General features: G+C 46.0%; 1 protein-coding gene across 1 annotated transcript in view; it reads left to right on the top strand.

Annotated features, from left to right (window-relative positions):
* Positions 1–7,777: 7,777 nt before the first annotated feature.
* Positions 7,778–15,288, top strand: part of DBF4B (DBF4 zinc finger B) — an 18,634-nt gene continuing 11,123 nt past the window's right edge. The window contains exons 1-5 of the mRNA XM_012726009.1: positions 7,778–7,918; positions 8,396–8,458; positions 11,504–11,658; positions 14,108–14,296; positions 15,094–15,144. Of these exons, the coding sequence (XP_012581463.1) occupies positions 8,425–8,458; positions 11,504–11,658; positions 14,108–14,296; positions 15,094–15,144 (429 nt within the window). The 5' untranslated portion in view covers positions 7,778–7,918; positions 8,396–8,424. The remainder of the gene's footprint in view (positions 7,919–8,395; positions 8,459–11,503; positions 11,659–14,107; positions 14,297–15,093; positions 15,145–15,288) is intronic.

The raw sequence follows: 15,288 nt of genomic DNA, 5'->3' as shown, positions 1-15,288 counted from the left end.
GGTCCTGTCGGCCCCGAGGGTGCCTACCGCAGTGCCTGACGGGCTGCGCCTCGGACCCACTGCGCAGGCTCAGAGCGGGAACCCTGTCGCCGGGTAGTGACAGTCGCCGGCGCTTTAAACCTTATAAATCCCGCGCCCCTGGGCCTGCGCCGTCGTCTGGTGTCCCAGGAGCCCTGCCAGGTGAATATTCTTAACACGCTCCTCTTCTTTTCTTAACACTTGGGGGAGTTCAGAAAGGCCGAGTTAATGGCTAGGGTCACGCGGCTGATAACTAAACCCGACTGCCGCTCCACTGCAGCCTTGAGCCTGCACTAGCGAGCTGCACTTCCACGCCCAATCGTAGGACTCGAAGCCACCAACTCTCACACAGCTTTCCTGTGGGAACTTCGACCCTGCCTAACGCGCGGCACTACTGACTGCTACGACCCTCCACCTTTCCATGCTTCCCCCGCCCCCAAAACCATCACTGAATTCCTGCGATCGGTTAAGACCACTCCAGTGTGCTGCAGCTGCTTCTTGACACATAGTATGCTGTAGTTAACTCAATACCCGACACACAGTAGGAGCTCAATAAATGAACAGGCGCCATCGAGTCATCTCTTTTCGTTCACTCACTGAAACTTGCACAGGAATGTCTTCGAGGAAACTTACCTTCTGGCAGGCAATGTGCCCGCAGGATCTCATTCTTTATCTATATCATCCTTCCAGCAACCCTGCACAAATCTGCACGGAGACATTTTTTGACAGTCCACATATAACTAAAGATGAGGAAACTGAGACACAGTCTCATAGCTACAGGAGCCTAAACCGAGGCTAGCTCTGGATTGAGAGGAATTAGTTAAGAACCTGGGATGGCTCTACTTCACTGCAGAAAAGGCTGGCAGATTGGTGACTCCATTCATACAGAACTAGGGTACAGGCCAGAGGTACAGGGGCGGTGAGAGGATTCACCAGAGACAGAATGGGGAGCAGAACAGGCAGAATGACAAAGTACACTGCTGAGGGGAGAAGGGGGTGAGACTGGAGGAGTCTGCTGCCCCATGTGGGTCACCTCCCTCCTGGGAGGGGCTCAAATTTGTACCAAAGTGGCTACCAGCTTCCCATTGCTGCGCTTTAACTGGTTGTGCCACCAGGAAGGCCCAGATGTTGACTTTTGAAGTGAGGCTGGAAGCTGTGAAGATGGGGATCGAGAAGAGCTTTCTAGGAGAGATGATGTCTGCTTTTTTGAGAATGAAAGCTCTCTTTAGTAGAAAAGACTGGAAGGAGAAAGGAAGCAGAACAGATGCAGGGAACTATGTGTAAAGGTTTGTTAGGAGCCTCCAGAGAGTCAGGCATCATGAACAACAGAGTTCAGGAGATGGCGACAAAAAGAAACAGGTGCTTATTTGCTTTGCAAAAAGTGATTTAGGAGCCTTCTCCATCCTTACTATCATTAAGATAATGTAAGTGAATGGGCATGGAACACTATAGTAAAGCTCAGTAGAAATATAAGATAGTGGGAATATTAACTCCTAGGCTTGTGTGTGCTCACTAGAATGTGAGCCACTGGAGTCAAGATCTGCTCCTCTCAGGCCCCCAGGTACCTTCTAACCTCAGGGCTGTCTTGCAGGGAGGGCCTGTCATTTAACAACTTTGGGAGACATCATGGCTCATGTGTCAGTTTCTTTTTATTTTCATCATGTATCAGTTTAAAAAAAAACAGAAAACTAAGCACAATTTTGTTTGTTTTAACCTTTGATTTTGAGATTAAATTACTGACACTCAGGATGAGTCTGCACCCTCCCCCAGCTTCCCTAAGTGGTAACATTTAATATATCCATAACCATAGTACAATATCAAAATCAGGAAATTATTTTAGTACAACAGCACAAAAGCTTTTTGAAGGCATCAGAAACTTCTCAAAAACTGAATGAAGGCATCCAGACCTTAAGTTAAAAATCCTCATTGACTATTCTAAAGTAATTGCCTATTGTTGAAAAATCGTGCATCTGGGCAAATGGCAGAAGGCTTACAAAAAAAAGTCAAAATGACTTTTTGCTCTATAAAATGATGCTCAGTCACATTTGTAATTTTTTAAATATGCCAATTAAACTTGCAATGAGATACTAGGCTTTCTTCTCAGATCACAAAGACTTATGATTGGATAGTGAACTTTGGAAAATGTTGAAGCAAGAATATAATTGGTACAACCTTTTTGGCAAGCAATTTGAAAAGACTCAGCATTTTTCCTTCTGAGAATTTATATGGTACCTACGTATGTGCAGGGTGACATATGGATATTTGTTGCAGTGAAGCTTATTGTAGTAAAAGGACAGAAATAGTCTATATTCTATATATAGGCAACTGGCTGAAAAAAGCTGTACAAAGGAGTATTATGTAGTTGTTAAAAAAAAAAGGGAGGCTCTTCATGTCCAGAGTGTAACAGAACGCAAGATACATTGTTAAAAAAAAAAAAAGTGAGGCTCAGAAAAGTATATTTGCTACCATTTATGTTTGCAAGGAAGGTGGAATGTGGGAAGACATAGAAATAGAAGTCCTTGCATGTGAATAAAATATGTCTGGAAAAAATACACAGGGTATGTGAGGATACCTGTTGTTTTCTCCCTATTTCTGTGACCCGCCGCAAGGAAGAAAGATGGGAGGCAGAAAGGTTGAGCAAGTAGAGTTTATTGCTCCTGGGCAGCAGCTGAGACAGAGCTCCCTAGGGTGGGGTCTGCAGCTACTGCCAGTCCTATAGGGGAAAAGGGTCTCTTATATATCTAGGTTCAGATTCTTTAGAAGAATCCTCACTGTGCCCCCAGATGCGAGGCCCAGTTCGTTATTGTCCTTATCTAGTCCCACCCCCACCGGTAGTTGTGTTATCGCCCACACCTGGTCACCCCCAACACCTGTCACTGAAGAGGAGAATTCACAGACATTGGTTTTAAAGCTCTTGTTTTATAATTATGAGCTACTTATTGATGGAGGAAAAGAGTAGAAAACCTGAGGGAGGCATCACAAGGTTAAAACCTAACTCATGCAAGGAGGTGGGGGCAGAAGGAACTAACATGACCATTAACCCAGTCATAGAGACTCCTGTATCATACTGCTGTAGGGAGTATCAGAAGGACAGACCAGAAGGTAAATATACAGAGATGGGGCCCATTGTGAGATTCCACAGAGTTATCCAAAATCAGCAGTGAATAGGCCACCCACAAAGGAGTGAGCCCCTCCCAAAGAGAAAAGTCCTCTGCCCACCTGTGACTATGCAGGTGCTCCTTTCCACCCTATCTCCCTCTACAGGGCAGCAGCCTCCAGCCTGCCTGTGATCTGTACCTGCCGGGGCTTCTGTGACTGACCACCCTTAGCGGAGGCCACTGTCCTAAGGCCACCTGCCTGCAACCATGCAGGCCCCTCTCAGCAAATCTGTCCCTTTCAGGGCAGTTCTTCCTACCCTTTTGTGCCTATGCAAGAGTCCTTTACTCCTCTGTCCTTTTCCCTAATAAACCTGCTCTTTAAATATAACTGAGTGTCTCATGGAGAAACTCTCCGGGTGGAGAAACTCTCCGGGTGGAGAAACTCGCCTGGGGAACGCACTGTATGCCGCTGAAAGGGAAGCTCTGGTGAAACCTTTCCCAGAGTGAACTCAAGAACTCCGAACTCCAAAAAAGACACCACTTATTACTTTATTTACTTTGTTATTTTTTTTAAGAAATAAAATCTACTTGAAGCCCTTCTTCCACTCTCATTGTGTTCCCTCTCTCACCAGATGTAACTACTACTTCTGAATTTGGCCTTTATCTTCCTGTTGAGTCATTTTAAACATAGTACATATTATTGCATATGTGATACAAATTATAACATGTGTACCTATGTGTCCATCAGAACTATATCACAGTGTTTTTCATGTTAGACTTCTCTGCAGTGTGCTTTTTTCACTTAAGATTGTTTAAAATATGTACCTTGCTGATAAATGTAATTTTATCATCTTGCCCATTCTTTTAAACCACCATATAGTATTCCACTGCTTGAATATGCCCCAGCTAATACCATTCCTCTATTAATGAACATTTAGATCATTTTCCAGTTTTCTACACAGTACTTCAGTTCAAGTTCTTATATACAACCCCCTGCCCACATGTTGGAAATCTTTCCAGGCCAATGAAGATCAGATACATTTTTGCCAAGTACTCTTAGGAATGAAAGTATTTCCCCCATACCCTCCTAATATATGAATTTGTATTGTTTATGAATTGCATTTGTGAACTACTTATCATATTAGTAGGTTCATTAATGACCTCAACTAAAGCAATTCACTTTTTTTTAACAACAAAACAAAGCTTATTCAGAAATAAGAGAGGGCAGATTGCTTAGTACATTCTTGCTGCGAACCAAGTGTGCTTCCTCTAATTCAAGACTCACAACTCCCTATATAACCTGGGGAGGTCCATTCCCTCTGCTCCCCTGGGAAGAGTGGGAAATACCAGGTAGTTGCATCCTGTGGCTTGTTAATTAATGCAAATGCTGGCACTCTTTCTAGCCTGGCCTCATTAAATGAGGGTTCTGAATACTCATATCATATCCATAAGAATACAAAAGGGTAACTATGAAAAGGGTACTTAAAAAGTGATGCAGGGCCTCCCTGGTGTCAAGATTTTAAGTTTCAGCACTATGAAGCATTCTGCAGCCACTGTACCATGAGCTGACCCACATGACGCAGCAGACCTCTCCTGACCCACCAGCTGCTCCCCTCAGCAGTGTATTTCAGTCAATCTGCCTGTTGCGCTCTCCATTCTATCTATGGTGGATCCTCTCACCCCCTGCATCTCCGGCCTGTATCTTGGGCCAGTAGCCACACCATGTGGGTCAGCTCTCTGGTTAAGGATTGAACTCCTGCACTCCTGCAGCCATGGCAGCAGATAGCTTCATAGTGCAGTGCTTTAACCCCTTGCACCACGAGGGAGGGCCTTGAGGATCTCCGTGTCTTCTAACATGGAGGTTTATTACATTTATCTTTTTTTTAAATTATGTGTATGAGAACTAGGGTGTAGGCCACAGGTGTAGGAATACGGAGTGGAGGGATAGTGAGAGGATTCACCAGAGCAGAGATCTGCAGAAATATACTGCTGAGGAGAGCAGCCAGTGAGTAAAGAGAGGTCTGCTGCACCATGTGGTTTAGTCTCTGGCCAGGGATCAAGCTCGCCTGAAGTGGCTGATGATAGCTTGATAGCACTGAGAGTTTAACCCCTGCACCAACAAGGAGGTCCTACATTTATCTTTTATGGTAACTTTACTTTTTGTTGCTATATAGTGTTACACTGTTTATACAATCATTTATTTAATCCATTGCCTGTTGTTGATGAGTATTCAGGTTGCTTTCAATCTTTTGTTTCTACAATGCTGTAGTAGATATTTCTATAACATAAGTCATATCAAATATGTGTGAGTCTATCTGTAGATTAACTCCAAGAAGTGGAATTCCTGGGCAGTAAAATATGTACTTCACAATCTTTCTAGTTGTTTGCCCAAAAGCCTTACACAGGAGCTGGCATGACCCATGAAAGGCAGGTTGTCACCATCTAGACACAGTGACTTTTGCCAGTGTGTTAAGTGAATAATGGTGCTTTGGGTGCAGATTTAATTTGCTTTTCTCTTATTTTAAGTGAGTTGAGCACATTTGAAAACTCTTTGTATTTACTTTTCTGTGATTGTTTCTTAACTCATTTTCACATGGGTTGTTAGCATACTCTGTATCTATTTGTACACATTTTTTAGATATCAGAAAGTCAGCCTTTGTTCTGTGATAAAAGAAATGTATTTTTTAAATCAATCTAAGCACTTCCTCCTAGGAATTGAGAAAAAAATCAGAAAGAAAAATTTGAATTGTGAGCCCTTGTTATTGTGAAAATAGCATTTTTTTTCAGTATTTATGGCTGAACTGTGAGGATTATGCAAAGTTGATGATGCTAAGTGGTAACTAAAATCTTAGTAACTTATGACAACAAGGGTCCATTTCTTGCTCATATTATACATCCTTTACAAATTATGGTTCTGTTCCACATCATCTTCACAAAGGAACTCAAGGTGACAAGACAAGCCCTGTCAACTTACTACCATGGTAGTAACATTACTGGTAGGATAATTAGGACTGCATGATGGGAAAAAAGAGTGCTTGGTCAGCCATACTGGCTCTTAACATGTGTGCTTGGAATGGTGTTATGTTTTCCTTTTCTCTTTAATCAAAGCAAGCCTCATCTAAGAATGTATGATCTGCTGGGAGAGCACCCCCCCCTCCAGGAATGTCAAGTACTTGACACACACACACATACTACACAGTTTAAGGACTGGCACTCTGGTTGCACATGGAGAGTGGATTATATTGGGGAGAAGAAACTACTCAAGAAAGTATTAGAAATTGAAGACAAGAAATTACATGGCGTGGGTCCTCCCTGGTGGTGCAATGGGTTAAATCACAGCACTACCAAGCTCTGAGACCAATTGAGCATGAATTTGATCCAGCCAGGGAGGTGATCCACATGCCACAGCAGTCTTCTGTCTCTCCACTGCTCCCCTCAGCAGTGTACTTCATCAATCTGCCTGTTCTGCTCCCCACACTGCCCCTGCACCTCTGACTTGTACCCTAGTTCTATAGGCATAAATAAAAAAATCTTTTAAAAAGAAAATAAAAAAGAAACTATGTAGCTTAGAATAGGGTGGTTGGTAACAATGGCCTCATTCAAGATGTACTTTGGACTTGCTAGAGCTTATTTTTCAAGTATGTGGTAATAAGAAAAAACAAAAAAGGTAATCTCTAGTTTTTGATTTGAGCAACTGAGTGGATGATGTGGTATTTATGGAAATGTGGGCAATCTGTGAGAATAGGTAAGAGGGGTTAGGTAGAGGGAGTGGTGGAGGTCTGAATGTTCTATCTCGAACATGTGAAGCTTGAGGTGCCTAATAGACACACACACGGAAATGGCCAGCCGGCATTTATATATGTAATCTGGAGATGGAGAGAGCGAGCAGAACTAAAGATAGGAATTCTGCAGGCATTAGTATAGAGCTGAATTGTAAAGCCATGGAGTTGGACGATTTCTAGGGAATATTCATAACGACGAAAAGAGAGCTGTGGGGTACCCCAACATTTCTAAGGCGAGCCGTGGTGTCGGACCCAGCAAAGCAGGCAGAAGAGGAGCTACTGATGTACGGAGAAAGATGGCAGAAATGGAAGCAAAAAGAGGAAAACGTCTTAAGTCAGTACCAGTCTGTTTCATATTCAGGATCTCAAAGCGGACCGGTGGAAGTCACCGTTAGCTTGAACAAGCTCAGTTTTAATGGAGAGCTGAGGATCAAAGTCTTTAATTCGGTGAGTGAAGAAATGATTGGAAGGGGGGAACGGACACCTCTTTAGAGAAACTTTGTTGGGGAGAAAAGGGAGAGAAACAGAGGTGTGAAGGTGTATGTATGTACACGTGGAACTTGTATAAACTGTATTCATGTTCGATTTGCTTTGCTATTTATTAACCTCACTCCCAGAAACTCAAACCAACTGAGCAGGACAGTCTCTAAGACGCCACCAGAGCTCCTACTCTGCCGGCTATGAAGACGCGAAGCCTCTGAGACATCCAATGAGAAGCCGAGAAACGTAGAGCCAGCCGCGCCAGCCGAGCCTGACCCGAAACGGAGACGGAGGATGTTGTCCCTTCCGGGCCACCGTACGGTAGATGTCGCAGCTATTACACTTGTCGGGGGAGGAGTCTGCAGGAAATTTAAACCGGAGCGGCGGCCGAAGCGGCTGGAGAATGATGCCGTGCGTGAGGTGACACGGCCGGTCTCCGAGGTCTGGAAGCGCTCATGGAGCTGCTGGTTATCGCACGGAGGCTTTGAGAAGGAGCCGGAGGGGGAAGGAGCCGAGGATTTGAGGAAAGAGCCGGGAAGGGTACGGAGGCCGGGAAGGGGACGACGAGCACGAAGGGGCGTCTCAGTGTGAAGAAAGTACAGGGGGGTCTAAAAGTGGACTCGGGAAGTGCGGGGCAGTTAGGCGTGGGAGCTCCGGAGCGTAGAGGGGCCGGGAAGGGCTCCTGGGAGCTGCGATGATTCCTTGGGTCGCGGGGGTTGAGGCGACAGAGGGGTGAGGCGCGGAGCGGCTGAGGGGGTTAAGAGTCTGGGGGAAGGCAGGGGAGATGAGAGATACATGGGGTGGCCTCGAGGTCGCGGGAGATCTGGGAACCGAGACTGAGGGGTGCAGGAAGGACTGAGACGAGAAAGAGCCTGGAAACGGGGGCGGATGAGGTGGGAAGTGGGTTGGGGTCGAGCCCTGCTGTGCGGCTCCCGTGCGGCAAGTTGAGGGGAGGGGGTGGGGTGCGAGGTCGCAGGCTTGTGAATGTGGTTCAGCTGGCGTTTTGTTCTTTCGCAGGAGAGGATTGCCTTGGCCTGGGGAGTTCCATGGCTGAGAGTAGGTTCCAGGCTCCAGACCTAGGTAGGCAAATGATCCAAACCAGCGTGAGGGCAAATTGCTACTCCTGCCCACTGTCTCTGGGAGGGAAAGGCCGAGAAATGTTAATCCTAAGGGGAAGTGTGTGTATGCATACACGTGTACTATGGGCAAGGGGTGTGTGTGTGTGTACATGCATGTACAGTTTTCAGCCTGATAGTGTCAGTAAGATTAGCAGACAGATGGGAAGGCAGGGTACAGTAAATTATCGAACATCTGTTCATAGTCAGTTTTGATATAGAACTCTTAAGTTGATCAATAAAATTAAACACTCATGCCAGTTATAAAACTAACTTAGCACATAGTACCTCTGTATCCCTCACTCTTTATAATATCGAGTTTTAGTTCTGGATTATTACAGCCCCGCCATTTGGTTGTTACCTTTTAAACAGGATTACATTTTACTAAATTATTTATACTTCCTTGCCATGTCTTCTTCCTTGCTTCTGAATCTTTTTGCTGGAGAACTCTTTCCAAGGGTGCCTATTTTCAAAAGGGGCTTTATATATACATTTTCTGAGGCTTGGATATCTAAGAATACCTTTATTTCACCCTTGTTTTCAAATTATTTTTTTAAATATTCATTTTTATTTATGCATAAAAGAGCTGGGGTGTGGGCCATAGGTATGAAAGGTGAGAGGATTCACCAGAGACAGAGTAGGGAGCAGAACAGCTGGATCTACTGAAATGTACTGCTGAGGGGAGTAGCAGGCAAGACAGGAGAGGTCTGCTGCTCCTTTGTGGGTCAACTCCCTGGCTGGGGATCAGATTCCTCCTTAACTCATGCTACAGTGACTGACCATAGCTTGAGGGTGCTGAGACTTTAACCCCTGCACCACCAGGGAGGCCCATCATCCTTTGAGTTCTTTGCTGAGCCTTGCTCTTATTCTGATCCCTTGTAAGGAGCTTTCTTTAAATGTCTGAGGATCTTTTATCCATTCATTCTTAAGAATAATGAAATAAAATGCTTTTTAGAAGTTGGAGGGGGGTTATCAACTGTTGGGCTGAAGCTGGAACCTAGCAATTTTAGAGAAAGTTCTAGTTCAGGCTCATAACAAAATGCCATAGACTGCATGGCTTAACCCACATTCATTTTTTAGTACTTTAGACTGGGAAGTCCCAAGATCAAGGTGTCGAAGGATTCTGTTGTCAGTGGGGACCCTCTTCCAGCCTTGCAGATCTCTGCCACCTTGCTATGGTTCACATGGCCCCTTTGTGCACTCATGTGCTCGCTTGCTCCTCTCATAAGGATGCCAGTCCGATTACATGGCTGCACCTCAAGAGCTCATCTAAACCTAATTACCCTCCAAAGACTACACTTCCTAATGCCATCACACTGGGGTTAGGGCTTCCACATACGAATTTGGGGTTACAAATATTCAATCCATAATAGGCTAGACCCCGGATATACTGATTCGTAGTTTTTGTCCAGGGCCGATCAGTTGTCTAGAGAGGAATCCTCCCAGGCCTCTGGCAAGTGTAAGTCCTCCTCTGTCTGCTGAGTGTAAGTGTGGTGTCAGCATCCTGGGAGCTCACTGAGGGAAGAGGTCTATAGGTCTCACTATTCTGTATTTCACTGGGGCTTCATCTCTCTGTCCTCTCTCTGCTCCTGGTTTATTTTTCAGTCTTGGTACCATTGACATATTGGGCCAGATAATTCTTCGTTGTAGGGGGTCGTCCTGTAAGTAACATTTCTGGCTTCTATGTCCTGCATGCCAGTAGCGCACACACCCCTTGCGGTTTTGAGAAACGAAAATGTTTCTAGACATTTCCTCTGGGGAGGACCTTCCCCAGTTAAGAATCACTGCTCTAGTCTTCTGCTGGAGTGGGGTGGAGTTGGGTTCTGGGAATCTTAACTGTTCCTTGTAAATTGTTTCTAAGTAGGTCTTTTGCAGCCTCTGTTTCATTCTAGCACTGATCATACCTGGTCCCTCCAGTTTCAGGGCTTTCCAGCTCCAGCTTGCCCCTTCCTGATTCAGAGGCAGTTACTTTTGGTCTCCTTTTTTCACTCAGCTGTTTCTTTTCCAGCTTCCAAAATGTTACAGTGTCTCTTGCTTGCTGTCATCTTCTTGCTAGTGTCTTTCCCCTTTTTCACTTCTTTGTCATTTTAGTGGGTTTTGAGGAGCGTGCAGAAGTTCTTATGTTGACATATATTTAAGGTATTATTTCTTCAAGTATTTTCTTTTCTGTGTAATTTTCCCCCTTGCGATTTCTCTGCTGTGACACTTCTGTCCCTGTCCTCTGAGTGTCTTAATTTTCCTATTATTCCATTTCTTTATATCTTCCTGATTCCTTCTGAAAAAGTTCCCTAATCTACTCTACTTTTAGGATTCAGGTTTCTTTCTTCTTCACTTTTTTCATTTGGATCACCTTCCTGGCTCTGCTCCATAGTTCCCGCTTTAACCCGCTGCACCACAGGACGGGCCGGCATCATTCCTGTTTTCTGTGAATGCGGCGTCTGGCTGTCTATATCCCGCTTTCTCCATTCCTCAGTTGATGGCCAGCTGAGGCTCCACTCTTTGCCTCCTATGACTAATACCACTGTCACCTCTGTCTACAAGTTATCATATAGATAATGCACTTATTTCTTGAGTGTATACCTAGAAACGTAAAAACTGGGTCTTCTGCTGACTTCAGTGTTCAACCTCTTGAGGACCTGGCTGACTTTCTCCGTGACTGCGCCAGTTTACACTCCCACCACCAAAACATGAAGACTAGTTTCTCTGTGTCCTCACCAGCACTTGTTATCATCGGGGTCATGGTTAACTCTGTGTTACCTGGACTCACTGATAGGCAGTCCAAGAAACTCTCCAACTCTTTTCTAGAGTGAAGCCCACTGCTTGGCGTTCCCACAGCGGTGTCTGAGCGTGCCGGCTGCTTCTGAGCTGAGCACTCCTGAAGTGAAGAGCGCTGTCTCACGCTCATCGTTGTGCGCACAATCCCCAGGGCCTGTGCTGCCCATGAGAGCTGCGTGGCCTGTAGGACCCTTCTTACCTCCTGCTTCTCACTTTACTCCTCTTTGTTCTCCAGGAGCTCAACTGGGTGTTTCCAGTTGTTTTGAAAAATGCCAGAAGAGATCGCCAAGTGCTAGGAGGCAGCCCTTTTCTGGAAAGTCCTTTTACCTGGACCTGCCTGCTGGCAAGAATCTCCAGTTTTTGACGGGAGCCATTCAGCAGCTGGGCGGGGTATGTAACCTGCTTCTCTCCTAAGACACAAACACCTTTATATGTTGTAAGGCAGGAGTTGGAGAGGGGTCATACCTGTGACTTTCAGGTATTTTCAGCCAGTATTACTATGTTTTCCAGAGTAGTTTTAAGTGTAATTTTTTTAATGAAAGCTTCTTTTTAATAATTAGGAAAATTGTATTCATCTAGAAATTTTGAAATTATTCCAAACGACAACCAGCATTTTAAGGTATTTATTTCTTCAGGGCTCTTTTTCTCTTTTTCACAGCACCGTTGAGCTATTATAATTCACACGCCATACAGCTCACGTTTTGAAGTTCACAGCTCAGTGCTTCTTAGTATCTTCACGGGTGTGTGGGTAACCCCATTACCGCTCCAGGTCCTGGATAACCATGCATCTACTCTGTCTCCTCCCTGCCTTCCTTCAGTAGGTGATATTTCCTGTGCTGCTGTGGTCATGAGGACACAACCACCGGCTTTTGCCCACATCTGGAAAAGCTTTAGCACTTTCCTATCATTGTCAAGTATAATACTCTTTTAAGTGGATTATGCATTACTTAACTGTTACCCTCTGGTCATGTAGGCTTTAAATTTTAGCTCATATAAATGAGTGGTGAACAATTTTGGGTAAAAGAACATTTGCAGGTTTTGAATTCACTGAAGAGCTCTTTAAAGCACATGTTATATGGTCCATGTATGTAGTAAGGGGCTGACACAACTATCTCTTGTGTTTAGAAAACAGTATGACAGTGTTTGGCCAAAAAAGGGGGGGCTGGGAAGCTGTGTGAGTGCCTTGGACTGCGGTGGTCCTTGCTGTCAAACTAGCAAACTCAGATAAAGAAACTCAGCAGTGGGGATTGCTAGAGGGGGAATTAAACGTTCCAAGTGGGCTGAACCGAACTTTCAGTTTGATCTACTCTTTAGCCTTTGCTGCATAAAAAACCATCCCAGAACCAGGGCTTCAAGCAGCAGTTTGTTTCTCACTATTCTGTGGACTGGCACGGTGGTTTTTCTGCTCTTCCCGTTAGCACATCCCTGCGGCTGCCTCTACCTGGGGAGTTAGCTGAGCTGGAGGACACACGTTGACCTCACTCACATGTCTGGCGTTGGTGCTGGCCGTGTGGCTTCTCGCTATATGGGAAACTTTTTTTTAAGATTTATTTATTTATGCATATAAGAACTGGGGTACAGGCCAGAGGTGTGGGTGAGAGGATTCACCAGAGTGGGGAGCAGAACAGGCAGATCGACTGAAATACACTGCTGAGGGGAACAGCAGATGAATCAAGAGGGGTCTGCTGTGCCATGTGGGGCAGCAGCCTAGCCTGCGATCAAATTCAGCCATGCCAGTGGGCTGTCTTGGTGACAGCACTGAGACTTAACTCCTAGGCCACCAGGGAGGCCTCAGACTTCATTTCTTTTTATGGCTAAGTAAGGTCCTGCTCTGTGTAGTTACCACTTTTTGCTTCTCCCGTTCACTGACACTTGACACTTTCTGGCTATTGTGAATAATGCTGCAATGAATCTTGCTCTACAAGTAGCTGTTTAAGTCCCTGTTTTTCATTCTTTGGGGTATTTGTCTAAGTGTGGAATGCTGGGTTGTTTGGTGACGTATGTTTAGCTTTCTGAAGAGCCCAGACAACTGTTTCCAACCAAGGCGCCAGGTTTCTCAGGCGTCGCGCTGGAGAAGACATTAGCCGTTGTGTGCAGTAGCGTGCTGGTGCTGACTGGTGCTCGCTCGCGAGAGCCAATTGTTAGCATCTTTTTCCGGTTCCACAGTCAGTACCTCACCTTGGTAGCTTGAAATCAGCCATAGTAGGAGTGTTTACTCCATAGAAATTGGCAAATGTTAGAAAACGAGAGTTGTTCGTTCCACATTTGCCAGCTCACCACCATCTCTGTTCTTCCCACAGCCGTGCGGTAAGTGCCATTGTGCCTCAGGCATGGCATTGGTTTCTGGGCCTCGGAGTTGGGATAGACCCACTCAGTCCAAAGGAGTCATCAGAGCAGACTCCTTCGTGGAGGACCAGCAGCCGGACCCTTTTTGTGCGTGTTGTGGGCTCCTTTTGGCAGTGTGGGCATATTACACGTGTGGTGCCTGGATGGCCCAGTGTGTCTGAGGAAATCATGGCTTCGTCGAGCTGCTCTTCGGCTTGTCCAGCCTGTCCAGTGTGCTCTTGCTTCAGGCGTACTCAGACTGGTCAAATAATTCAAGCCTCTGGCCTTTAGGTCGGGAACAGCACTTCTAGAGAAAAAACCTGCATTATATATAAACACTATTATATTTCAGGACGCTATCTTCTTGGGGACTCGGTACAGAATTGCATTTGGCCTATTTAAAGACATTGATTCTGGAACTGCTGGCAGCCAAGATTTCCTTCCCCAACCTCTTGATATTGATGATTCTACATCTGCCTTTTGGTTTTCAGCCACCTCTGTGATCTCCTTTCAGGTAATTGAGGGTTTTCTGAGCAAAGAAGTGAGTTACATCGTGTCCAGCCGCAAGGAGGCGAAGGCAGAAAGCCGCGGGGCAGGCCACGGGGGCTGCCCGAGCCCTGGCGAGGTCAGGCCCGAGACACCCCCAGCCACGGGCAGTCTGAGAGGCGGCCCCGCCAGGCCTGCACCGAAACCTGTAGACTCGGTAAGAACTTTGCAGAGTAGGAGAAGGAAATAAGCCTCAGTGAGCCTGTAGATGTCCAAGGATTCAGTTTCTTCTGGTTTAATTTTCTCTTGCATTTGAATTTGAGGCTAAGAATATTTCTCATGGCCCTGGAACCTCACACCTCATCAATGTTCCTCCTGCGGTGTGTGTTCACTGTGGGACTTTAGAGTAGGGTTCACAACAGCGGGTACCCTGTCACTGGACAGGGCTTGCTGGGCTTGGGTGGGCAGCAGTTCCCTGAGGGGCGACTACCTTCTGCTTTGCTCCATGGACAGCAGCCTGGGGACATTTTTGACAGTAAGCATCTTATCTTTGCAGCGTGGCTTTCCCCAGGTTTCTGTTCTTCTGATTGTTTGATTTAATTTGGGCTAATGTGCAAGTCTCTATGGACACACAATATGGGATCGTGATGAAGGACAGTACTTCCTGGGAGAAAAGACCATTTCTGAGGTGAAACATTTGCTGTGCACACTCTGCCGGAAAGCACAGAAACTCTCAAGGAGAGGCGTAGGGCTCTTGACGCCCTGGGACTCAGAATGCCCTTCACCGGGGCCCGCACTGCCTGGCTGCAGCTACCTATGAGTGACCTGTACTCGTGCGTGGCTTTATCTTGACCTCTGAAAGGTTCTTGGGGCTCTCATTTCTGCCACCCCTTTTTCCTGTACTGTTCCTGACTTCCCAAGGGACTCAACTCCAAGGCCTCCCAGCCAGTTCCACGTAGACATCTGTGCCCAGGTAGTCTGCACTGTAACCTCATTGCTCTTCTCTCCTGTCAGGTGCCGATGAGCAGAGGGAAGGAGCTACTGCAGAAGGCCATCAGGAACCAGGTGAGCGAGGGAGGCAGACTGGAGGCAGGGCCTCTGGCCAGATGGCGTTCTTGTGAAGTACTGACACACTGTCAGGTGTCCAGTGCTGCCGCCATTGTCTTACAAATTAGGAAGAGGCTCTCGGAAGTCAGGTTTCTCGTCCAG

This window comes from Condylura cristata, unplaced genomic scaffold (genome assembly GCF_000260355.1).
Source record: "Condylura cristata isolate star-nosed mole 26May11 unplaced genomic scaffold, ConCri1.0 scaffold00017, whole genome shotgun sequence".
Classification (NCBI taxonomy): Eukaryota; Metazoa; Chordata; class Mammalia; order Eulipotyphla; family Talpidae; genus Condylura; species Condylura cristata.
The sequence above is the reverse complement of the archived record's forward strand: the minus strand, read 5'-3'. Positions and strand labels throughout refer to the sequence as shown.